This window comes from Myotis yumanensis, unplaced genomic scaffold (genome assembly GCF_028538775.1).
Source record: "Myotis yumanensis isolate MYYU_CA2020_CCGP unplaced genomic scaffold, mMyoYum1.0.hap1 SCAF_11, whole genome shotgun sequence".
Taxonomy (NCBI): domain Eukaryota; kingdom Metazoa; phylum Chordata; class Mammalia; order Chiroptera; family Vespertilionidae; genus Myotis; species Myotis yumanensis.
Window position 1 is genome coordinate 65,067,113 of NW_027223762.1, and position 26,469 is coordinate 65,093,581.

General features: G+C 43.6%; 1 protein-coding gene across 1 annotated transcript in view; it reads right to left on the reverse strand.

The window, feature by feature from the left end:
- IL1RL2 (interleukin 1 receptor like 2) overlaps positions 1 to 7,466 on the reverse strand; it is a 52,489-nt gene extending 45,023 nt beyond the window's left edge. The window contains 3 exon segments of the mRNA XM_070429775.1: positions 3,922 to 4,117; positions 6,421 to 6,655; positions 7,368 to 7,466. Of these exon segments, the coding sequence (XP_070285876.1) occupies positions 3,922 to 4,117; positions 6,421 to 6,655; positions 7,368 to 7,428 (492 nt within the window). The 5' untranslated portion in view covers positions 7,429 to 7,466.
- Positions 7,467 to 26,469: the final 19,003 nt, after the last annotated feature.

The following is a 26,469-nucleotide window of genomic DNA, read 5'->3' on the forward strand; positions in this document are numbered from 1 at the left end:
ACTCTAATCAATGCCCCAACCATTCTCACTGATACCTTTTCACATACTGTTCCCTTGAATTCCCATCCTCCCTTCCCTTCCCCCCAGGTTAGCTGTCAATCATTCTGTAAACACAGCTCAGCAGTCACCTCCCTCAGAAAGGCCTGTGACTATGTTGCCTCCTTTGAGTTCACTTTGTGCTCTAAGGAAAACTGTTTCGCTTGCTTGTCTGCCCTTCTGGTAAACTATAGCTATTGGAAGCGATGGCTCTCTCATCATTACATCCCCAGTGCCTGGCATGGCACCAGGCAGATGATAAGCTCTAAATATTTTCATAATTTATTCCAACCCTCTCATTCTACAGATGAAAACACTGAGGCCCAAGGGGTGAGTCAGTTAGTGGCAAAAACAGAGCCATAACTGAGGTACTGGGTCTGCACAGGTTGACACTGGAGAATGGCCCCTCCTCCTTATACTACCTGCCTCCTAGCTCCCTCCTGTCTTCCCGGGCTGAGTGGTTATTTCAAAATGAAATATGCCTGATTCTCCCTCGTGCATAACCTGGTTCGTAGCAGAGAAAGAGGCCAAGCACCTGCTTGTTAAAAAGATCCGTCGCCCAACCGGTTTGGCTCAGTGGATAGAGCGTCGGCCTGCGGACTCAGGGGTCCCAGGTTCGATTCCGGTCAAGGGCATGTACCTTGGTTGCGGGCACATCCCCACTGGGGGGCGTGCAGGAGGCAGCTGATGGATCTCTCTCATCGATGTTTCTGGCTCTCTATCCCTCTCCCTTCTTCTCTGTAAAAAATCAATAAAATATTTAAAAAAAAAAAAAAAAAAGATCCGTAGGATAAAGGTTGATGCCCATGTAGGACCAATCATGGAGCTCTGGGTTCGTCTCCGGGTCTAACAGAGATTGACATGCATTTTAATAGTGATAAGTATTATAATGCTGCTCAAATTGCTAACAACTGCCCATTCCTCTAATCTGATCACGCTGGGATGGGAGGGAATAGGCTGTGCCCTCAGGCGAGTGGCCATGGGATTGGAAAGCCTTCTGAAATCATGTGGTCCAAACTCATTTCCTAAGGGAGAAAATGAGGTGCAATGCACCTGCATCTTGGCACCGGGGGAGCGGCAGAGCGATGCTCACCATCTGCCTCTGCAAATGTCACTGCGTTCACGGCCACGCGCTCAGCAGGGGCAGGTCAAGCCAGAGTCCTCCTGGGAAGCCCCGACTGGTCCCACTGGTGCCAGGAGGGGCTGCGAGGCTGCGGTGGAGGCCGAGGCCTGAGGAGCAGAGCCTGGGGAGCCACGAGGGGAAGTGGACACTGGTTCCTGAGAAGGCGGACTGGGCTTCAGAAGTGGGTGAGCCACACTCCAAAACCCACACCCACCGAGGGCTACTTCTGCATCTCTTTCTAAGCAACTGAAAGAAGAAGGGGGAAAGTGCATTGTGGACGTGAATCACAGAACTAACAAACCCAGACTGCAGCTCTCTCATTCTGTTACTAAGACTGAGGCATTGGCAAACGTGGAGATTGAAGGCAGTCTCACCAAATTTCAAACTATTTGCAACATATGGAGTAGATTCTCTGCCACAGTGCGATTAAGCTTACTACCACAAACAGAAAAGTAACTTTCTAAAAATCAACTATATTGCTCTGGCCGGTGTGCTCAGTGGTTAGAGCACCGGCCCACACAACAAAGGGTCATGGGTTCGACTCCCAGTCAAGGGCACAAACCTGGGTTGTAGGTTCACTCCCTGCCCCTGGTTGGGGCGTGTGAGAGGCAACCAGTCAATGTGGCTCTCTCACACTGATGTTTCTCTCTATGTCCCCCTCCCACCCTTCCTTTCACTCTCTGAAAAGCAATGGAAAAAAAATATCCTTAGGTAAGGATTAACAACAACAAAAATCCACCATATTTGTAAATTAGGAAATTCTTAAAAATAATACAGAGTTCAAAGAAGAAATAACATTAGAAATTAGAAAATACTTTTAACTGAATGATAAGAATATACTATATATCAAAAGTGTAGAAAGCAGCTAAAAATGAGTTTAAAGAAAAATGGCTTTAAGACTTTAAATGCATACAGTAGAAAAGAAGAAAGGCTTATAATTAACTAGAGGCCCAATGCACAAAATTCGTGCAAGAGGCTTAGCCCTCACAGCCCCGGCTGCCTCAGTCGGCCCTCGCAGCTCCGGCTTCATCCAGAAGGTCATCCAGACGGTCCTCCAGACGGTCATCTGGATGGTCATTTTGCTGTTTTGTCTAATTAGCATATTAGCTCTTTATTATATAGGATGATCCAAAAATCCATCTCATAAAGTTATTAAAATAACAGCAAGTTAAAACCCAAGAAAACAGAGGGGGGGCTGGTAAATGAGAGCAGAAATTAATGAAACAGAGTTAACAAAGTTAGCGCTTTGAAAAAATGATTCAAGTTGATAAATCCCTGGCAGGAGTCAACAAAACAAGAGAGAGAGAGAGAGAGAGAGAGAGGGAGAGAGAGAGAGAGAGAGAGAGAGAGAAATATGACACCAGATATGAAAAAGAGACATCACCTCAAACCCTACAAATATTAAAGGTAATAACAGTATATTTTGAACAATTTCAGCTCAATAACTTAAAGATTGTAAAGGTAAAATGAAAATTTCTAAGCAAGCACAATGTGCTAGGTGTGCTATAAAGAAGCAGTAGGGCAGCTGAGTGGTCCTATAATTAAGGACACTGAATTCTATAATCTAAAAACCTTCCTTCAAAGGAAGGCCCAGTCTTACATAACTTCACTGTAAACACTAAAAGCACAGAGCAGAAGAAATAAAATCAATCTTAAACATTCCAGAAGAGAGTAAAGATTACTTCCCAACTTATTTTCTAAGGTCAGCATATCCTTTATACCAAAATTTGACAGGGACAAAGCAGGCAACAAAAATTACAAACCGGCCTCTTTATGCTTTAGATGAAAAAATTTTTTGACAAATCAGGCAAGCAAATCTGGCAACATATAAACAGGGTTACACACCAATTTAGATTATTCCAGTAAAGCAACATGGGTATAACATTCACAAATCAGTTCCTGTTATTCAGTACAGTAACAGAGTAAAAAGAAAAAATATCTAATAATTAGGAAAGGCAGATGAAATTTAACATCCATTCATAATATGACTTCAAGCAAACTAGAACTTAACCCCAAAATAAACATGACACTTAACAGGACTAATAAGAGTAGCCGCTTGTTGGGGGAGGGGCCATGGGCGCAGGACACACATGGGTCAGGAGTGGGAAGGAGACTTCCGGGGTTATGCTGTGTGATTATTGCTTCATGTGTACGTGAGGGCCCACTCAAACATACGAATTAATTAATCTGTTAGAAAAGAGAAATAGCCAAGGATGGTCTGAAAAGTAAGGAAGGTAGGGAGGAGGTGGAAGATACAAATAATAAAATATTACAAAGCTATCCTATATAATAAGAGGCTAATATGCAAATCAACTGAATGGCAGAACAACTTGTCATTCTGATGTGCACTGACCACCAGGGGGCAGAAGCTCAACACAGGAACTGCCCCGCTGGTGGTCAGTGCGCTCCTACAGGGGCAGTGCTGCACAGCCAGAAGCCCTGTGGCAGCGCTAAGGATGTCCGACTGCTGGCTTAGGCCCACTCCCCAGACTGTGAGAGGGTGCAGGCCAGGCTGAGGGACCACCTGGAGTGCATGAATTTCGTGCACTGGGCCTCTAGTAATAACCATAAATTTAAACATAAATAATTAGCAGATAAGATTGTCAATAGCAATCAGTTATCAAATCTGTCTGAGATACACAATCTCTTTACTAATTTTGCCTTAAAAATACAACTTAAATTGAAAAAACAAGTGGGTTTTAAAGAAAAGAAGAGACAGTATTAATGTATTAATGGGAAAATCCTTTTTTTTTTTTTTTTACCTTATACCACTCTATTGAATCCAAGACAAAACTCTTCGGGAAATTCAGGTGACATGTCAGGCTGTCGTCTTTCCCAACATGCAGTATTTGTTCGTGCCCATCTGGGAAATTCATTTGACTGTTTCTGGACATGCCACACCCATATTTTTCGAACACAGTTAGGTTTACATGTACTTGGCGACACCCGTCTGTATCACTGTAAGAAAACAACAGAGTGACCCTCATGAAACAACCACAGGACCAAACAATGCCGTCGTCTTCAAATACGTGCAAATCCTCCGTGAGGCACAGTGCAAACACGTCGCCTCCAGCAAGACAAGCACAGCTCACAGGCTCGCAGCACCCAGGGAAAGTGCTGACACATGGAAACATTGGAAACACCCTACCCAGGGACCAACAGGGACATGGCCAGGGGTCGACAGACACAGGTGCCGCTGAGTGTGGCCTAGGAGGACAGACCCTGTCATAGTGTTCCAACCTGGGGGGCTCAGGGAGAAATAACCCAAATTAGGGATTTAATATAAAACAATTTCCTGTGCTCCTTCAAAGTGTCAGTGTCATGAAGAACTGCCCAAGGACCTGTCCAGGGGAAAAGAGCAAAAGCACATGGCAGCCAGAAGCAGGGCATGATCTTGCCTGGCCCCCTACTGTATTGCTCGCCACTGAGAGGATGGGTAAAAGTAGAACATGGACTGAGGGTTTGATAAAAACATTGTACAACAGTACACTTTCCTAAAGGTGTGATCTGTATGTGATTAGTAAGAGCATATTTTTGTTGATAGGAAATACACATTGAAATAGTAAAGGGTCAGGGGTCATAATGCCTACAACTCACATGATTTAGGAAAAATGATTTAGAAAACTTATCAAGTGTGATGTACAAATATATGGAGAGAGAATAATAAGGTAAATATGGCAAAATGTTAAATAATGGGGAATCTAGTTAAAGGATAGATGAGAGTTCTTTATACTAGTCTTGCAAATTTTATGTGAATTTGAAAGCATTTCAAATATACAGTTTACAAAGTATGTATCATGTCTATGTATATGTTAAAATTTTATGGAAATTCTTGTTTATTTTCTTCTATTACAGACAATATCTGTTTCCTTTCTGTGAAAGATGATTTTCTGCATTTCCCAGCTCCCAGGTTCAAATATTTTAAATCCAGTCTGGATTTCACAGTGAATTTGTGTGACATACAATCTCCACCTCTAGTTCGTATGTCATGGGAGAGCACACCTCCCAGCATGACGGGCCTGGTGAGTGAAACTGGAAAGAGGCCAAGTACATGGGCTCCCAGCCACTTCTGTTTCTGTACCAGAGTGATTTTGTCCTGTAGGTCGATCTGACATATGAAAATGAGGAATCTGGCATGAATCAGAGCCGGGCACAGAAAGGGACCAGCAAATACCACAGAAAAAGAATGAGAGGGAATGCAGCTTCCCTTTGGAGGCGCCTACGTCCCATGATCTCAGCTCATTTCACTTCAGCCTTACCAGGCTGCCATGCTTCCCATTCTGCAGACAAGAGAACCACGCCTCAGGGAGGCCAAAGCATTCGTTAGGTCAGTGGTTGGCAAACTGCAGCTCTTTGGCCCCTTGAGTGTGACTCTTCCACAAAATACCACATGCGGGTGCACACATACAATGCGATTGAAACTTCGTGGCCCATGAGCAGAAGTCAGTATTTTGTGGAAGAGCCACACGCAAGGGGCCAAAGAGCCACATGTGGCTCGTGAGCTGCAGTTTGCCGACCGCTGCATTAGGTCATGCACATGCGTGTCAGTAAAGGAAGGTCATAAAATGGGGCCCTTGGGCAAAATGTGGTCCAAAGGTGTTTTTTATTTAGGCAACACACAAAGCTATTGAAAAGTTACACACACACACACACACACACACACACACACACAAATTTTCAGGTTTCCTTGAAAAAATGGAAAATGGATTTGAGCTGAATAGACTGTCGCCTTTGGTGAGGCACGCTCCAGCTCACCGCAGTCCCCACCAGACAGAGCTGTCATTCATCTACACAGTGTTACCTTCTAGCACAGGGTACACTGGGCCTGAGCATAAGGGTGCTTTGTCACTGGTACATTTCCATAGCAGATGCCTTACAAAAAGGTGGGCAAAGGAGGCTGGCTCCTCTCTGGACGTGCAGCCCATCACAGGAACGCTGGGCATGCGGAGAATGAGGGCAGCGACAACAATAGTGGGAGACACCAGCTTTGGAAGTTGGTCTGGCTGTGGCATCATTTCCACGGGAAAGCTGTATTTCATATTCTAACAGCTAATTTACAAATCTTCTCTGCTTTAAAATGTTTTCATTGGAAATTGTTTTATAACAACTATAAAACAATATTTTGTTCTTCTCATTGAGTTTTTAAGTTCTTAAGAATTTATTAAGAATTTTCCTGAAAGAATTATAGACATACAATCATAACACGCCAGTGAGAGAGAGATTGGGAGAGTGTGCTAGTGCTCTTTAAGGGAGGAACTTACTTTATAAGACACCGGTAGGTCCCCGAGTCCCCCCAGGCCACGGGCAGGAACACGAGCCAGCTCTGCTCCTGGTGGATCCTAGCCTGCGAGTCGGTGGAGACTGGGACTTTGCTAGGGTGTCTGTACCAGGTTACCCGTGCTTTCCCAGAAGTGAGCAGAGGGGATGTGCAATTAAAGGCAAAAGGCTGCTTTGCTGAAGATGCCTCAGTTAGCACACGAATGTCCTGGCATTCATCTAGGGAGAGGAAGGGAAACGTAATCATGAAAGGGAACGCTGCGGTTTATTAATAGTTTAACGAATGTGTCAATTCCTAGCCAATTTCATTGAGAGCTTTCTCAGTGTGGGAATTTCCCAAAAATAGTGTGTTGATGTGAAAGCAGAATTCAGAGTCCTCCCAGTGTGTCCGTAGGACTGAATCTCCTGCTTCCTCCCGTTGTCAGCCTCTGGGATGAGCCCCTCTCCCTTCCATCCGAAGGCCTTCATTCGTTCCCCTCCCCTCAGAGGAAATCTTCCTGCTCTCCGCCCTCCTTGTCCTGTTTTCTGTCACCAGCTATTTTGTTTAAAAACCCGCTTGCTTCAAAGTTCCTTTCCACCAAATTACCTGGTTTGCTTTTACCTTGGGCCATAGAACTGCGCTGTCATAAGACACAGACAGCACGCCATCCATTTGCCGTTTGAATGCAAGCCTTGACTTGCACTTTGCCTACCCTCCTCCTCTCCTAAGTCACCTCAAAGCTCATGACCTTTTGGGGCCGAGCACCAGGCGTTGGAAGGGATGCTCCCACTCTGCAGACCCCTGACTGGGCCCCGGGAAAGGTGAGCTGCAGGCTCAGAGCCCCCCCCCCCCCCCCCCCCCCCCCCCCGCCACACCCAGGTCCACACACCAGGCGGGCGGGCCGCAGGGACACACGGTGAGGTGGCCGAGGCCCAGGCAACGCCAACATACCTGCGCCCAGAAGCAGTGGGAGGGCCACGGACACACACAGCAGCAGGGACGCCGCCCCCATAGCAGGCTGTGGGAAGAGAAGGGGTGGGGGCAGGGGCCGGCTCGGCGACCTCTCGGAGATCCCAGGTCAGCCACTGGCCTTCCCTTCCTCCTGGGGTGCCCTCCACCTGGCCCCGCGTGTACCTTCCCTGCCCCTTCCTATCCTTGGGCCGACTTTCAGGATCGGGTGGAAGAGCCGCGGTCCGCCGCAGGGGGGAGGCGGGGCGCGGTGGGGGCAGGAGCGGGTCCCCCCTCCAGGGAGCACCATCGCTTCCTGGGGAGGAGGCGGCCCCCCTTCCCTGGGCAGCGAGGTGGGATCGCTGGGAGGCTGGCCCCCAGCCACCTCAGCCCTGAGGGTCCGGGTCCCCTGTGCGTGGCGCGTGGCCTCCCCTGCGTCTGGGGCCTTGGGTCCACAGGCCTGAGCCTACATCCCAGCCAGGCCCACCTGGGAGCAGGTGAGATCCACCTGGGAGGGGTTGGTGAGATTCACTTGGAGGGCCACCTGGGAGGGGCCACCTGGGAGGGGCCACCTGGGAGGGGCCGGTGAGATCCACCTGGAGGACCACCTGGAGGACCACCTGGGAGGGGCCGGTGAGATCCACCTGGAGGACCACCTGGGAGGCCAGTGAGGGTCATCTGGGAGGGGCCGGCGGGAGGCGGGCAGATGCGGGTCCCCCAGCCGGTGGGAAGCCGCCGGGGTCCGACCTCTGGCCTCAGGTCGCACAGGTCTGGCCACCTCGTTCCCCGCACACCTACCTGGGTGCCCCGGGGGTGGACCGGAGCCTGGGGCTGGGGAGCGCGGGGCTGGCTCCGGGCGGGACGGCGGGCACCTCCAGGCCCGGCTGCTCCCCGCCACCAGCGCTACGCGCGGGGCGGGCACCTCAGCGCGCGGGGAGGCGCGGCCTCGCGCAGGGGCGGGTCCGAGGCCGCCTGGGCGCCTGGCCCGGGGTCCCCGCCGCCATTCTCCCGCCCCGTCCTGTGCGCGCAACGCGTTCCGTGCGGCCGGTCCTCCTCGGGCGGCACTGAGCGCCCCCGGGGGAGCCGTCCCGGCGGCTCCTGGCGAGTCGGGACCAGCACTAACGCGCCGCGCTCGGTAACCAGGAAACCGGCCGCGCCCGGTGACGCCCAGCCCGGGAGCGGGGGCTGCCCGGGGCTGCTGCCCTGGCCACTGCGACGGAAGGAAATCTAAAATGCGACCATCATTCAGGATCTCCCTGCGCCCGGGCTGGGGCGGCTGCACCGCAAAGCTCGCGGCTCCACAGGGCAGGCACTCGCCTAGGCTGTGGCTCCATCCCGCCCAGCCCCTGTGCGCGCTCGGGGAGGGGGTGGGGGGCGACTGATCAGTGGTTCTCTCTCACATCCATGCTTCTTCCTCTCTCTTTGTAAAAAAAAAAAAAAGAATCAATAAAAACAGGCGAGGATTAGAGAGAGAGGCGGCTCCTGGCCAGGCCGCCCGGGGCTCCGAGGCTGGGCCCGAGGCAGCAGCTCCGCAGGCGGAGAGGAAGGAGGACTGTGCCAGCCGCGCTCCCAGGTGGTGTGGCCGCGGTTTGCAAACCCCCACAAGGTCCCAGGTCACTGAGGTCCCAGCGCTTTTGTGTCTGTGGGTGTTGTCTGTCACCACTTGCTGTGTTAGAAATTAAGTAGAGTTTGAACATTTATTTTATCCATTTTAAATAACAAAAAATGCATCATATGTGCCTAAGATCATAAATATCGGACATTTCATGAAAAATAACTATACTTCCCAAAACAAACAGACTTCCTGAGAAAAATGATACTGTTCTACAAACGACTGCATACTCATGGCCAATATTTGGAAATCTCTTTAATGTCTCGCCTAATAGAAGAACGCAGGGTTCTCGAACCTGCTTCCGCATCTAATTGCTTCTGAGGGAACATGTGTGTGTAGCCCTGCAGCGCCCGCGCACTGGAGAGCGCTGGGTGACGGTGAGTCTGTTCCTGCAGCACCAGGGAGTTCCTCTGCACAGACACCATTTATAAGGCGGATGCCCGGCCCCCGCTCCAAAACAAAACAAAAGTGTTACTATCAAAAACAGTCCAGTCCTTGCACTTAGAGCTGTTGTTATAAGCAGTGTTGAAAGATGTTCCTAAATCTTTTTATTTTGTCCTTTTCAGTTTCTATTTTATGAAGAGACAAACTTGTGCCCCATCTTGTTACGGTTTGAGGGTGAGCATTGTGCCAAGTCTAACCAGTACAGGGCCCCAAAGTGTATGAAGTTAGGAAGGCCATCCCAGCCCCTTCAGCATCTCTCTCTTACTGGATGTTCCTGACGTTTCCCTTGGCCAGTGAAGCTATGGACCTATCACTTGGGGACTGTGAGCTTTGCAATTGAAAAACCAAAGTCCAAAATTTACTACAGATTCTCAATTACGCTGGAAAAATCGGAGAAACTGGAGCATTGTTTGCAAGGAGAATGGGAAGGAAGGAATTCAAGCAGAATTAATTTATGGAGGTCCCAGGTGCAGACGCTCAGGTTTGCTTTGTTCTGACCACAGGAAATGCTGTTTCCTGCTGAAATTTCCTAAATTGAATTCTCTATTTTTTCTCTCTAATGTTCACTTTTGATGTTTTTAAATACAATATTTAAGAGCTAAATAACTCAAAACAGGTCATAGGTTATGTAAGCAAGACCCAGCAGCAGAAATAAGAATTAGCAGTTTTTCTCTATACACCTCTCCCACCCACTAAATGTACTATCCTCAGCTTGGTGCTTCTTATCTTAAAGTGTGTGTGTGTGTGTGTGTGTGTGTGTGTGTGTGTGTGTTTCTTAAGCAATACAAAGTATTGTTGTTAGTCTTTACACAACTCTACACTGGTAACTTGCTTTTTCTCACTCGGCATTCTATTTGTGAGACCAAGCATTTGGAGGAGTGTAGCTCTCATTCACTTGGAATGCTGTATCGTATTCCACTGCATAACTAGACCCCATTTATGTATCCATCGCCTTTGGACATTTAAGTTGTTTCAAATTTATATGTTGCTCTTAAAAGTAGTGCCGTGGTGCAGGTTTCTGTAATGTTCTGTGCGGGTTTTCAGAGTGAAATGGCAGGATCATTGGGCAGGTGCATCTTCAATTATATTAGAAAATCCCTGACTTTCTCCACATCTGTGTCCTTTGAAGGTTAGGGTTTCCTGCTTCACGTGCTTGCCAACACAGCTGGTAATGTCACACTGTTCCATGTTGCTAGCTAAGTCAGCCCAATGCTGTAAAAGCTGTCATCTGATTTTATTTTGCATTCCACGATTTACTGCTCAGGTGGGACATCTTTGGCCATGTGAGTGTTCTCCGTAAAAAATTCCTTCTCATATGTTTGCCCTTTTGCCCACTTGGTTTGTCTTCCTCTCATTAATTTGGAGAAAACTCACTGAGTTCTACCTCTGATGTCGCATGAGGGCACGTTCCTAGGGACATGCAGACGTGCGTCCTGGCCTCCCCCTGAAGGAGCACAGGCCAGCAGTGCCTCTTCCTTACAAGACAGGTGACGAGGCCCACTTCTCAGAGGTGACATTTGGGAAACGTCCTTAGCAGAGTGTCTGAGGTTACAGAGCCCCGATGAACCAGGCTTCTTTACCATCATCTTCTCACCAACTCCTCCTGTCGCAATCTTTCCAGTTGCAGATGTTTTTGAAAATATTCTTAGAAGCTTATGCTGTTAGTCACAGGGATGGGTCGTTGACGATGTTAGTCACAAGCAGGTGAGGGACTCTTCCCATTGGTTGGTGTTTTTTATGAAGTGAAGCAGCTTCCTCTGCAGGTCATCACCTCCTCCCGAGAGCAGGCAGCAGCGTAAAGCAGCACCCTGTGTGTTCAGGAGGCATTGCTCAGTTCAGGTTTGTTGACTTTTACCTTCAATCCATTTGATCCTCAAACCAGGATATGATACATATTCAGAAGAGTTGCAAGGCAGTTATTTATATTAGAGATTGTATACTCTGATGTATATTTTATACATAGTACCTTTTATTTGTTTTAACTAAACATCAGCGATTTCCCAACTCTAAAGAGAGAGTTTATAGAGAGAATGAAGCAGAAGTATGTTTGCGTGTCGTGCTCAAATCAGGCCGGGCCGGGAGGTCGGGGCTCCACGAAGCTCTCTACACCTTCAGGCTCTCCCTCCTCACATTTTTCCTGAGACACTTGAGAATACACAGCAGCAACTCTATAGCATCCTTTTGTTGCTGAAATGAATGAACTTCTAGAGATGTAAGAAGTACAGGGGTGACAGAAGAATAATGCTAAAAACATTTGGTTTCCTGAGGTTCTAGGCCTAATTTCTCCCTCAGCTTCCATTCGTCAGTCCATCATTCACTCAAGTATTTGTATCATTCCTCCGATGCGCCGGGCACTCTGTGCTGGAAATGCTGGGGAGGAGGCGGCCCCTCAGAGCTGGCAGTCTAGAGTTGAGCCTGTGAGTGGGGAATGGGAAGGTGTGGGGAGGGGGGGGGACACTGAGTAAGAAAACTTAAAGAGAAAATTTCAGGTTAGTGAGAAACATGAAAGATATGGAATCTGGTGAAGGGGTAGCGAGGGTGTTGGGAAGGCTTTCCTACGTCATTGACAGTGTAGCTGAGGCCTGAGTGATGAGGAGCCACCAGGTGGAGAAGCGCACAGAGGAAGAGCTCTCCTCACAGAAGAAACAACAAATCTCGGAAGGAAGAAAATTTGGAAAATTTAAAATAATAGAAATGAAGTCTGTAGAATACAGTGACTAAGCAGGAGTGTTGATGGATACAGTCACTGCGGCAGGAGGAAGCCCAGGGCCTGTGGGCAATAAAAAGAAGATTGGATTTTATTCTAGGCAAAATTAAAAACTATTAGGCAATTTAGAGCATAAAAGAGATATAGTCTAATTTACCTTTTAAAATATCATGCTGATGATTAAAATCCCACTAAAATGGCGAGTTACAAAGACTGACAATACCAAGTGTAGAGAACATGGAATGACGAGCTGTCACGCAGCACCTAGGAAAAGAATTTGGTATTATCTACTCCAGCTAACTCAGCCAGTCCCTGAAGGATACACCAGATAGAAGTGCATACATACTAGTATATTCAACAAGAGATACTTGCTAGAATGTTCATGGCAGGAGTATTCATAACATTAAAAAACTAGAATTTACCAAGTTGCCCTCAACAATAGAATAGATAGAATGACATCAGTACCATCCTGGGGAAGTGAGATGCCCCTTCTGTATCTCCCTTTCCATCTACAACTAGTTGGGCATTCCTAACCCAACAAAGGCCTCTCTGCTCAGGACATCGAACCACCTGAAAGCTCCTCACATCAGTACCTTTAAGGTAGGTGTTTGGGCACACCTAGTAGGGGCAGGAGAGGCGGAAGGACAAAGATGAAGCCTGTATCCCCAGTTCTTTTGGCTTAGCCTCAGCCCCAGCAAACGTGATAGCAAAGGAGTTGGTGTACAGCACCCACACCACAGCCGAGCAAAGGGTCAGCAGGCAGAGTAGTGTCAGCACACAAGAACCCAGTGCCCTTCTTTGATTGCAGTGATGCTCACATCACCAGAGAGCCTGGCAGCAGTGGCCATAGACACCAGGGTAGTGGCATGGCAGGGTTGCAAACGCAGCTCTTACACACACACACACACACACACACACACCTGTCACATCCCCCTCTCATTATGCTGGTGGTGCCCCAAGTCCCAGACAACAGAGACACATCTGGGATTCCCATCACCTTGGTCACCCAGGCAGCCAGGGAACTCAGACACAAGTAAGAGAAAACTGAAAAGTTGCACTATAGCACCATCTACTGGAAAACAAATAAAAAGACCTTCATCAATCTGCTAAATCATTAAAAACAAAATGGTACCTAAATAAGAAAAGTGTTCACTACTTCAGATGCTTCGACACACTTTGAACAGAGAAGAGGACACAGTATTGCAGAAAAAAATGCCAATTCTCCAGAAACCAAACTCAAAGCTATGGAAGATTGTGATATAAATGATAGAGAATTCAAAATAGCAGTAATAAAGAAGCTCAACAGGATACAGGAAAACTGAGAACGGCAGCTCAGTGAGCTCAGGAATGAAATTAATGAAGATGAGCACTTTAACAGAGCTATTAAAACTCTAAAGGAGAATTAAGCAGAAATTTTGAAACTGAAGAACTCAATAAATGAGATGAAGCAGATCATATGAAAGACCTAATTTGTGAGCTCAAAGATAGACATCTAGAATTGATTCATGTGGAAGGGGAGATAGAACTAACAATTTTTTAAATGAAAGAATACTAGGGAGAGATAAAAAATGGCAGCAGAGTGGGGAGGTGGGGGAGTGGGGGCAATGGGAGAATCAGGACACATATGTAATACCTTAATCAATAAAGGGAAAAAACGGCGGCAGAGTAAGTGTAAGCCACACTAACACTCTCCCAGGACTAAACTGGAAATACAACCAAAATACAGAAAAATCACCCTGAAAAATCAACTGAAGATTAGCTGGAGAGAAGCTGGGAATCAGGATGGAGAGTGAAGACCGCACAGACACTGGTAGGACATGCAGAGGGGTGAAAGGGCTGGCCAGGCTCCCACCGACAGCAGCGGGAGGTCCAGAGGGCTATCTCAGCTGTGGGGGTTCCCACTGAGAACTGAAAAAGAAGCCCACAGAACATCTGACTGTGAAAAGCAGCAGGGTTGCTATCTGCCAGTCAGAAATTGCTGGAAATGCAGGCACCCTCTTAAAGGGCCAATGCAAAAATTTGGTGTGCAGCTACTCACCTTGGGCTCCACGAAGGGGGAGCAGAGTGGACTGAAGCTCTGTGAGGAGAGTTCCGGGTTGGGGGCTCTGGGGTGAAGCTCAGAGGGCAGCCACCCAGTTTCCTGTGCTGAGTCATTCCTTCGCGCTTTGGAGGACATCTTTCTCAGGCGGACCTTTGTTGTCCAGATGGCTTTTGCTGGAGGAAAGACAGTTACCCCACCCTGTTGGAAGACCGATGGCCCACCCTGCGGTCGATAACCGGAGCCAAATTAAGATTGAGAATAACAATCAGACTGCAGACAGAGGTGGACCTCTGGAGGCTTTGAGTCTTTGCCTGATCTTTTGGGCCCAGGGCTAAGAAACGCAGAGCCTGGTGCACAGCTTGATCCTTTCCAAGGCACTCAGCCCCAGCATTGGGAGCCACAGCTGTGGTTTGCTGATAGTTCCAAACAGGGGACCCAGGGCCAATTAGAAACAGCGTCTGACATTGTCCTGCACGAGAGATTGGGAGTCGTAAGGTATGGACTTAATACATAGACACAGACCCAAACAGGCATCCAAGATGGGGAGACAAAAATAACCCAAATGGAAGAACAAGAGAATTTTCCAGAAGAAGAAATAAATGAAAAAGAGATAAGAAATTTATCAGATATAGAGTTGAGTATAATGATGGCAAAGTTGCTCAACAGCATGAGAAAAGATATAGTAACTATGAAAAAAGAACAGTCGGAAATAAAGAATGACATAGCACAAATAAAGAACACATTGGAAGGAATATACAGCAGATTAAGGGAAGCGGAGGATCTGATCAGTGAATTAGAAGACAGGGTCTTCTAGAAAAATATCACTCAATTAGAGAACCAAAAAGAAAAAAAAAAAAACAATTAAAAAACAGGAGGGCAGTTAACCCATTGTACGCCATAAGCATCTATAGACGAAAGCAGCGGACCTTCCCCACACGCGCTCTATAGCCGCAAATCTCGCACATCAACTCTGGTCACCCAGTTTTAAAATCAGACTTGTTAGTGACATCTCTGGGTTTGTAAAGAAAATCATGGTAATTAAATTCATAAATATTCCAGCACATATGGAAGAAATTCCAATATCGATATACAGGGCTGCCACTCAGACGCGTGAGAGATAACCATGGCGACACTTGAGATTTGTTTTCGTTATCATGAATTTCACGCCTAAAATGCTAAACAGGGTGTGCATTCTTCATTATTTTTTTACAGATTTCATCTTTGGAGCATCAACAAAATTTAGTGTTTTCAAGGCTTTTCATGTCAATGGTTTATTTTTATTTCGCTTTCGCTTTTGTTAATATTTCCATAGAATTGAAAATTATCATTATTTTATTATTGAATTTATCATTGTAATCTATAATAATAAAAGCGTAATATGCAAATTGATTGAACAACCGAGTAGCAGAACAACCGTCCGGATGACCATGTTATGACACCTACTGGTGCCAGGACAGCCAAGGCAGGTGTGATGCGATTGTTTGGGGCTCGGCCATGGCCCCATGATGCCCTGCAGGGGAAGGCCCAGGCCACCACTGGTGGGTTGCGGTGGGTGGGCGGGGCCTCCCTCTGTGGGGCAATTGATCATGGGGCTCCTGGACTGTGAGAGGGCACAGGCCAGGCTGAGGGACTCCCCTCCCCCCCCCCCCCCAACTGCACAAATTTCGTACAACGGGCCTCTAATATATTATATTGTGCAAATAAAATTCAATCCCCATAAATGGAGTCAGATGAAGAAATAATTAAACCAAGCACCTCACAAGAAGAAAAAGATGACATCCTTTATTCAACTCCAGAGTCAGATGATTTTTTAAATTAAATTCAAAATATCGTGGTGTGTGGGGATGGTGGCTGTTAACAGGTTAAGGGAACTGAGGAACAATATGAAACATGACAATATTTGCATAGCAGGTGTACCAGAAGGAGAAAACAATAAGCAAGGGATAGAGAACGTTTGAAGAAATAATGGTAGACACCTTCCCCAACCTGCTGGCGTAAAAAGTCAGACAAGTCCAGGAGGCATAGAGAGTCACAAGCAAGAAGAACCCAAACAAGCCCACGCCCAACAATGCATAATTAAAATGCCAAAAATTAAAGACAAAGAGAGAATCTTAAAGGCAGCAAGAGAAAAGCAATTTGTTACCTACAAAGGAGCTCCTATAAGGCTGTCAGCTGATTTCTCATCAGAAACTACAGGCCAGAAGGAAATGGCATGAAGTACTCAAGGTAATGGACAGCAAGGATCTGAAACCAAGATTACTCTATTCAGCATGGCTATCATTCAAAATAGATGGTGAAATAAAGAGCTTCCCAGACAAAAGAAAAATAAGGCTAAAGGAGTTTATCACCAAATCAGCACTGCAAACATTCTAAAGAGACTGCTGTAATGAGAAGAAGACATAGAGAGAGAGATGTAGGCATACACAATTAAAATGGCAATAAATAAGTACCTATTAATAATAGCCTTCAATGTAAATGGATTAAATGTTATAATAAAACACATAGGGTAGCTGAATGGATAAGGAAACATGACCCAACTATATGCTATCTACAAGAGACTCACCTCAGAAAAAAATCTCACACAGGATGAGAGTGAAGGGATGGAAAAAATATTTCCATGCAAATGGAAATGAAAAAAAAAAAAGGCTGGGGTAGTAATACTCACATCTGAGACAATAGACTTCAAAATGAAGGCTATCACAAGAGACAACATAGGTCACTACATAATACTAAAGGGATCGATCCAACAAGAGGATATAACCCTGGTATACATATATGTGCCCAATACAGGAGCACCTAAATATATTTTAAAAACTTCTGGAGGATTTAAAGGGAGAGATCAACAGCAATACAGTCATAGTAGGGGACTTTAACACCATGCTGACTTCACTGGATAGATCTTCTAGACAAAAAACTACCAAAAAGACGGAGACTCTAAATGACATACTGGATCAGATGGATTTAGTTGACATTTATAGAACATTTTACCCCAAAGCTGCAGAATATACATTCTTCTCAAGTGCACATGGGTCATTCTCAAAGATAGACCACATGTTAGGACACAAAAGAAGTCTCTACAAGTTCAAGAAGATTGAAATCATATCAAGCATCTTCTCAGATCACAGTGGAATAAAATTAGAAATCAACTACAGTAAAAAACACTCAAACACATGGAGGCTAAATAGTACGTTTTTAAATAATGAATGGGTTACCAATAAGATCAAGAAAGAAACCAAAAACTTCCTGGAAATAAATGAAAAGGAACACACAACAACCCAAAACCTCTGGGATACAGCAAAAGCAGTTGTGAGAGGGAAGTTCAGGACTACCTCAAAAAAAATAAGAAAAATCAACAAATTATTTAAACCTACAACTTAGAGAATAATAAAGAGAACAAGAAAACCCAGAGTAAGTAGAAGGAAGGAAATAATAAAGATTAGAGGAGAACTAAATGACATAGGGACTAAAATAAGTAAATAAATAAATAAAACCAAGAGCTGGTTCTTTGAAAAGATAAACAAGATTGATGAACCCATTAGCCAGACCCATCAAGAAACAAAGGGCAAGGACCCAAATGAGTAAAATAAAAAATGAAAGCAGGGAAGTAACAACAGAAATACAAAGGATTATAAGAAAATACTCTGAATAACTATATGCCAAGAAGCTGGACAATGTGGATGAAATGGACATATTCCTAGAAAAATACTGAATCAGTAAGAATCAGAAAACCTTAATAGGCCAATAACTGAAGAAATAGAAGCAGTAATCAAAAAAGTCCCAGCAAACAAAAGCTCAGGTCTGGATGGCTTCATAGGGGGGTTTTACCAAAAATTCAAAGAACTAACACATATACTCTTCAAACTATTTTTTTTTTAAAATCCAAGAGGAAGGAACACTTCCAAGCTCCTTTTATTAGGCCAGCATTATTGGAATTCCAAAACCAGATAAACACACTACAAAGAAAGAAAAATACAAGCCAATGTCCCTGATGAACATAGATGCTAAAATCCTCAATAAAATATTAGCAAATCAGATGCAACAATATATTAAAAAGATCATACACCATGACCAAGTGCGATTTATTTCAGTGATGCAAGGGTGGCAAATCAATAAACGTGATACATCACATAAACAAATCGAAAGGCAAAAATCACATGATCATATCAATAGACGCATATAAAGCAATCAACAACATCCAACACCTGTTTTTGATAAAATCTCTCAGCAAAGTGGGAATAGAGGGATCATACCTCAACATAACAATAGCCATATATGAGAAACCTACAGCCAACATCATACTCAAAGGACAAAATCATGTTCTCTAAGACAGGAACAAGACAGGGATGCCCATTTTCACCACTCTTGTTCAACATAGTACTGGAAGTCCTAGCCATAGTGATCAGACAAAAAGAATTAAAAGGCATCCAAGTTAGAAAGGAGGAAGTAAAACTCTCATTATTCACAGACATGATATTGTACAGAGAAAATCCTAAAGACTCCATCAAAAAGCTACTAGATTTAATAAATGAATTAGGCAATGTAGCAGAATACAAACTTAACACCTAACACCCAGAGATATATGGCATTTTTATACACCAATAATGAACTCTCAGAAAGAGAAACTAAAAAGCAACCCCATTTACCACTGCAACAACAAAAAATAAGATATTTAGGAATAAACTTAACCAAGGAAAACTACAGGATATTGAAAAAAGAAATAGAGGAAGACATAAACAAGTAAAATAATATGCCATATTCATGGATTGGTAGAATCAACATCATTAAAATGTCCATACTACCCAAAGCTATTTATAGATTCAATGCAATCCCATTAAAATATCAACAGCATACTTCAAAAACCTAGAACAAACTCTCCAAATAGTATATGGAGCCAAAAGAGGCCCCAAATAGCCATAGCAATCCTGAGAAAGAAGAACAAAGTTCGAGGGATCACAATACCAGATATCAAGCTATACTACAAAGCCACTGGTCTCAAAACTGCCTGGTACTGGCACAAGAACAGACATACAGGTCAATAGAACAGAACAGAGAACCCAGAAATTGACCCAAGCCATTATGCTCAATTAATATTTGACAAAGGAGGCAAGAGCATACAATGGAGTCAAGATGGTCTCTTCAACAACTAGTGTTGGGAAAATTGGACAGATACATGCAGGAAAAAATTAAACTAGACCACCAACTTATACCTTACACAAGAATAAACTCAAAATGGATAAAAGACTTAAATATAAGTAGTGAAACCACAAAAATCTTAGAAGAAACCATAGGCAGCAAAATCTCAGACATCTCTTGTAGCAACATGTTTGCCAATACATCTCCTAGGGCAAAGGAAACTAAGGAGAAAATAAACAAATGGGGCTACATCAAAATAAAGGGCTTCTGCACAGCAAAAGAAACCATCAACAAAATGAAAAGGGAGCCCACTGCATGGGAGAATATATTTGCCAATAATATATCTGATAAAGAGTTAATTTCAAAAATATGTAAGGGATGCATACAATTTAAGAAAAAGAAGACAAACAATCCAATTAAAAAATTAGCAAAGTACCTATATAGACACTTCTCCAAAGTGGACATACAGATGGCCAAGAGACATATGAAAACATGCTCAAAGTCACTGATCATAAGAGAGATGCAAATCAAAAAGACAATGAGGTCTCACCTCAAATCTGTCAGAATGGCTATCATCAACAAATCAATAAATGACAAGTATTGGCAAGGATGTGGAGAAAAGGGAGCCTTAGTATACTTGATGGTGGGAATGCAGACTGGTGCAGCCACTATGGAAAACAGTATGTGGTTTCCTCAAAAAATTAAATATGGAACTGTTATTCTAGCCTGTGGTCCCACTTCTAGGAATATATCCTAGGAAACCCCAAACACTAATCAGAAAGAATGTATGCACCCCTATGTTCATAGCAGCATTATTTACAATAGCTAAGATCTGGAAACAGCCCCAGTGCCCATCAGTAGATGAGTGGATAAAGAAGCTGTGATACATTTATACCATAGAATATTATCTGGCTGAAAAAAAATAAAGATCTCTTACCCTTTGGGACAGCATGGAGGGACCTGGAGAGTATCATACTAAGGGAAATAAGCCAATCAGAGAAAGGCAAGTATCATATGATCTCACTCATATGTAGAATCCTAATAAACAAATAAACTGCTGAACAAAATATGTCCAGAGATATAGAAGCATGGAACAGACTGATGAATCTCAGAAGGAAGGGAGAGGGGGGTGGTGCGGAGAGATTAACCAAAGAACTTGTATGCATATATGCACAGCCCATGGACACAAATAATAGTTGATGAAGGCCTGGCAGGGGTGGGTGCGGGGTAGAGCGGGGTCAATGAGGGGAAAATGGGGGCCATCTGTAATACTTTTAACAATAAAGATAAATTTTTTTAAAAAATGTATCTATTTCTGCCCTGACTGGTTTGGCTCAGTGGATAGAGCATCGGCCTAGGGACTGATTCTGGTCAGGGGCATGTGCCTTGGTTGCGGGCACATCCCCGGTGGGGGGTGTGCAGGAGGCAGCTGATCGATGTTTCTCTCTCATCAATGTTTCTAGCTCTCTATCTCTCTCCCTTCCTCTCTGTAAAAAATCAATAAAATATAAAAAAAAATTTTAATCTATTTCATGAAATTGGATACAAACAAACAAAAAGCTGGGGTAGCAATACTTATACGAGACAAAATAGACTTTAAAACAAAGGCTATATCACAAGAGACAGAGAAGGGCCCAATATTTCTACTTACGGGTATTTATCCAAATGCACCCAAAATACTAAATAGAAAAGTCATTTATATCCATATGTTCCCTGCAGCATTATTTCCAATAGCCAAGATATAGAAGCCACCTAAGTGTCCATGTATAAACAAATGGAAAAGACAGGCAGTGCAATGGAGTGTGACTCAGCCATAAGACAGAATGAAACCTTGCCACCTGCACCTGCATGGGTGGGCCTAGAGGGTACTGTGCTGAGTGAAATGAGCCAGACAGAGGAAACCAAATGCCTTATGATTTCACTTATATGTGGAAACTGAAAAATAAAAGAAACAAACTAGAAGAACAGAAACAGACTCTTAGATACTGAGAACATTTTTGCATTTTCCAGATTGGAAGGGGGTGGGGAAGATGGATAAAAAAAGTGAAGGGATTAAGAAGTACAAATTGGGAAGGAACAGCAGCCTCCTGATCACCACACCCTCTGTCTGAGAAACAGCAGCTGTGTGTGAAGCCTCCCCCCCACCAGCCAGAGGAGCCACCACAGCAGTGAACAGCACCCACCACAGGAGCTGCTGCCAACTGAGGAGCAGCTGCTACCACAATGGCTCGAGGAGCAACCACAGCCCAAGGAGCAACTGTCACCCAGGGAGCAGCCACTGAATGACTCAACATCTAGATATGTCAGTGAGATCAAACATGAGTAGGCAAAGAAACCCCCAAAGGAAAGAAAAAGAGGACTCACCAGAAAAGCAGCTAAGTGAAACTGAGGCATGCAGCATGACAGAAAAAGAATTCAGATTAAGGGTCCTAGAATGCATAAACCAGATGGAGGAAAAAAATCAACAACTTATGCAAGAAGCAAGAAGAAACAGATGAAAAAATCAATAAATTATGTAAGAACCAAGAAGAAATGAAGAGTGACATAGCTGCAATAAAAAACACCATTGAAAGTTTCAACAATAGACTAGGAGAAGTGGAGGACCGAATTAGCAAATTAGAAGACAGGGAAGCAAAAGACACCCAAACTGAACAGCAATTGGAGAAAAAAATTAAAAGACAGGAGGAGAACCTAAGGGAGCTATGGGACAACATGAAACAAAACAACATACGAATAATAGGGGTGCCAGAACAACAGAAAGAGGAACAAGACTTAGAAAACCTATATGAAGAAATAATATCAGAAAACTTCCCTGAGGTGGGGAAGAAAAAAGTCACACAAGCCCAGAGAGTCCCAAACAAGGTGAACCCGAAAAGACCCACACCAAGACACATCATAATTACCATGGCAAATGTTCAGGATAAAGAGAGAATCTTACAGGCTGCAAGAGAGAGACGGAAAGTAACATACAAGGGATCTCCCATTAGATTATCAAATGATTTCTCAACAGAAACACATCAGGCCAGAAAAGAATGGACGGAAATCTACAAAGTGATGCAAAGCAAAGGACTGAATCCAAGAATACTCTATCCAGCAAGGCTATCATTCAAAATTGAAGGGGAAATAAGAAGCTTCACAGACAAAAAAGGGCTAAGGGAGTTTATCACCACCAAGCCAGCCATGCAAGAAATGCTAAAGGGACTGGTGTAAAAAGAAGAAATATCAAGCTCAGAAAGAAAACAGCCACACACACACAAAAAAAAAGAAATGGCTACAAACAAGTACCTTTCAATAATAACTTTAAATGTAAATGGACTAAATGCTCCAACCAAAAGACATCGAGTGGCTGAATGGATAAAAAAACATGACCCATACATCTGCTGTCTACAAGAGACCCACCTCATTAGAAGGGACTCACACAGACTGAAAGTGAAGGGATGGAAAAATATCTTTCACGCAAATGGAAAGGAAAAGAAAGCTGGGGTAGCAATACTTATATCTGACAAAATACATCTCAAAGTGAAGGCCATAACCAGAGATAAGGAAGGCCACTTCATAATACTAAAGGGATCAATACAACAAGAAGATATAACCCTGGTAAACATATATGCACCCAATGCAGGAGCACCCACATACATAAGAAAACTTCTGGAAGATATCAGGGGAGAGATCGACAACAATACAATCATAGTAGGGGACTTTAATACACCACTGACATCACTGGATAAATCCGCTAGACAAAAACTCAGCAAAGAAACAGCAATCCTAAATGACTCACTAGATCAGATGGACTTAATTGACATCTTCAGAACACTTCACCCCACAGCTGCGGAATATACATTCCTCTCAGGTGCTCCTGGGACATATTCAAAAATAGACCACATATTGGGTCACAAGCAAAGTCTCCACAAATTCAAGAAGATTGAAATCATAAAAAGCTTCTTCGCAGACCACGATGGCATAATGTTAGAAATAAACTACAATAAAAACAACCCAAAATACTCAAACACTTGGAAGCTGAATAGCATGTTATTAAATATTGATTGGGTTACCGATGACATCAAAGAAGAAATTAAAAACATCCTGGACACTAATGACAATGAAAACACAACAATCCAAAACCTCTGGGACACAATGAAAGCAGTCCTGAGAGGAAAGTTTATAGCTCTACAGGCCTATCTCAAAAAACAAGAAAAAATGGTAGTCAATCATCTAACTCTACAACTCAAAGAATTAGAAAGAGAGCAACAAGAAAACCCCAGAGTGAGCAGAAGGGAGATAATAAAGATTAGAGCAGAAATCAATGAAATAGAGACCAAAAAAACAATACAGAAAATCAATGAAACCAAGAGCTGGTTCTTTGAAAGGATAAACAAGATTGACAAACCCCTAGCCAGGCTCACCAAGAAGCAAAGAGAGAGGTCCCAAATAAACCAAATCAGAAATGATAGAGGCGAAATAACAACAGACCCCACAGAAATACAAATGATTGTTAAACAATACTACGGGCAACTCTACTCCAACAAACTAGACAACCTGGAGGAAATGGACAAATTCCTAGAAAAATACAACATTCCAAAACTCAATCAGGAAGAATCTAAAAACCTCAATAGGCCAATAACTATGGAAGAAATTGAAGCAGTCATCAGAAAGCTTCCAGCAAACAAAAGCCCAGGGCCAGATGGCTTCACAGGGGAGTTCTACCAAACATTCAAGGAAGAACTAAAACCTACCCTCCTCAGACTACTACAAAAAATTCAAGAGGAAGGAACGCTTCCAAGCTCATTCTATGAAGCCAGCATCACCCTAATACCAAAACCAGGTAAAGACATCACAATGAAAGAGAATTACAGGCCAATATCCCTCATGAACATAGATGCCAAAATCCTCAACAAAATGTTAGCAAATCGGATCCAGCAGTACATCAGAAGGATCATACACCATGACCAAGTAGGATTTATCCCAGAGATGCAAGGATGGTACAACATCCGTAAATCAATAAATGTGATACATCACATAAACAAATTGAAAGAAAAAAACCACATGGTCATATCAATTGATGCAGAAAAAGCATTCGACAAAATCCAACACCCATTTTTGATAAAAACTCTCAGAAAGGTGGGAATAGAAGGATCATACCTCAACATAATAAAAGCCATATATGACAGGCCCACAGCCAACATCATACTCAATGGACAAAAACTAACACCATTTCCCCTAAGAACAGGAACAAGACAGGGATGCCCACTCTCACCACTCCTGTTCAACATGGTACTGGAAGTATTAGCCATTGCAATTAGGCAAGAAGAAGAAATAAAAGGCATCCAAATCGGAAAAGAGGAAGTAAAACTGTCCTTATTTGCAGATGACATGATATTATACATACAAAACCCTAGAGACTCCATCAAAAAGCTACTAGACTTAATACATGAATTTGGCAATGTAGCAGGATACAAAATTAACCCCAAGAAATCTGAGGCATTTCTATACACCAATAGTGAACTTTCAGAAAGGGAGATCAGAAAAACAATCCCATTTACCATCGCACCAAAAAAATTAAGATACCTAGGAATAAACTTAACTAAAGAGGTTAAAGACCTCTACTCAGAAAACTACAGGACGTTGAAAAAAGAGATAGAGGAAGACATAAACAGATGGAAGAACATACCATGTTCTTGGATTGGTAGAATCAACATCATTAAAATGTCCATACTACCCAAAGCAATCTATACATTCAACGCACTTCCCATTAAAATACCAATGGCCTTCTTCAAAGATCTAGAACGAACTCTCCAAAAATTCATCTGGAATAAAAAAAGACCCCGAATAGCTGCAACGATCCTGAGAAAGAACAAAGTAGGTGGGATCTCAATGCCAGATATCAAGCTGTATTACAAAGCCACTGTTCTCAAAACTGCCTGGTACTGGCACAAGAACAGACATATAGATCAGTGGAATAGAATAGAGAGTCCAGAAATTAGCCCGAACCAATATGCTCAATTAATTTTTGACAAAGGAGGCATGAACATACAATGAAGCCAAGATAGTCTCTTCAATAAATGGTGTTGGGAAAATTGGACAGACATATGCAAGAAAATGAAACTAGAGCACCAACTTACACCATACACAAGAATAAACTCAAAATGGATAAAGGACTTAAATGTACGACAGGAAACCATAAAAATTCTAGAAGAATACAAAGGCAACAAAATCTCAGACTTATGCCAAAACAATTTCTTCACTGATACAGCTCCTAGGGCAGTTGAAACTAAAGAGAAAATGAACAAATGGGACTACATCAAAATAAAAAGCTTCTGCACAGCAAAAGAAACCATCAACAAAACAACAAGAAAACCCACCTCGTGGGAAAACATATTTGCCAACGTCATATCTGATAAGGGCTTAATCTCCAAAATTTATAGGGAACTCATACAACTTAACAAAAAGAAGATAAACAATCCAATCAAAAAATGGGCAAAGGATCTAAATAGACACCTTTCAAAAGAGGACATTCAGAAAGCCAAGAGACATATGAAAACATGCTCAAAGTCACTAATCATCCGAGAGATGCAAATCAAAACAATAATGAGGTACCATCTCACACCTGTCAGAATGGCCATCATCAACAAATCAACAAACGACAAGTGCTGGAGAGGATGTGGAGAAAAAGGAACACTCGTGCACTGCTGGTGGGAATGCAGACTGGTGCAGCCACTATGGAAGGCAGTATGGAGGTTCCTCAAAAAACTAAAAATGGAACTCCCATTTGACCCTGTGATCCCACTTCTAGGAATATATCCCAAGAAACCAGAAACACCAATCAGAAAGGATATATGCACCCATATGTTCATAGCAGCACAATTCACCATAGCTAAGATCTGGAAACAGCCTAAGTGCCCATCAGTAGATGAATGGATTAGAAAACTGTGGTACATCTACACGATGGAATACTATGCTGCTGTTAAAAAGAAGGAACTCTTACCATTTGCAACAGCATGGATGGAACTGGAGAGCATTATGCTAAGTGAAACAAGCCAGTCAATGAAGGAAAAATACCACATGATCTCATTCTTTCATGGATAATTAAGACCATTACAAACTTTTGAACAATAATAAATACAGTGGCAGAGCTGCCTCAAACCGATTGTCGGACTTCAGTGGTAAGGCC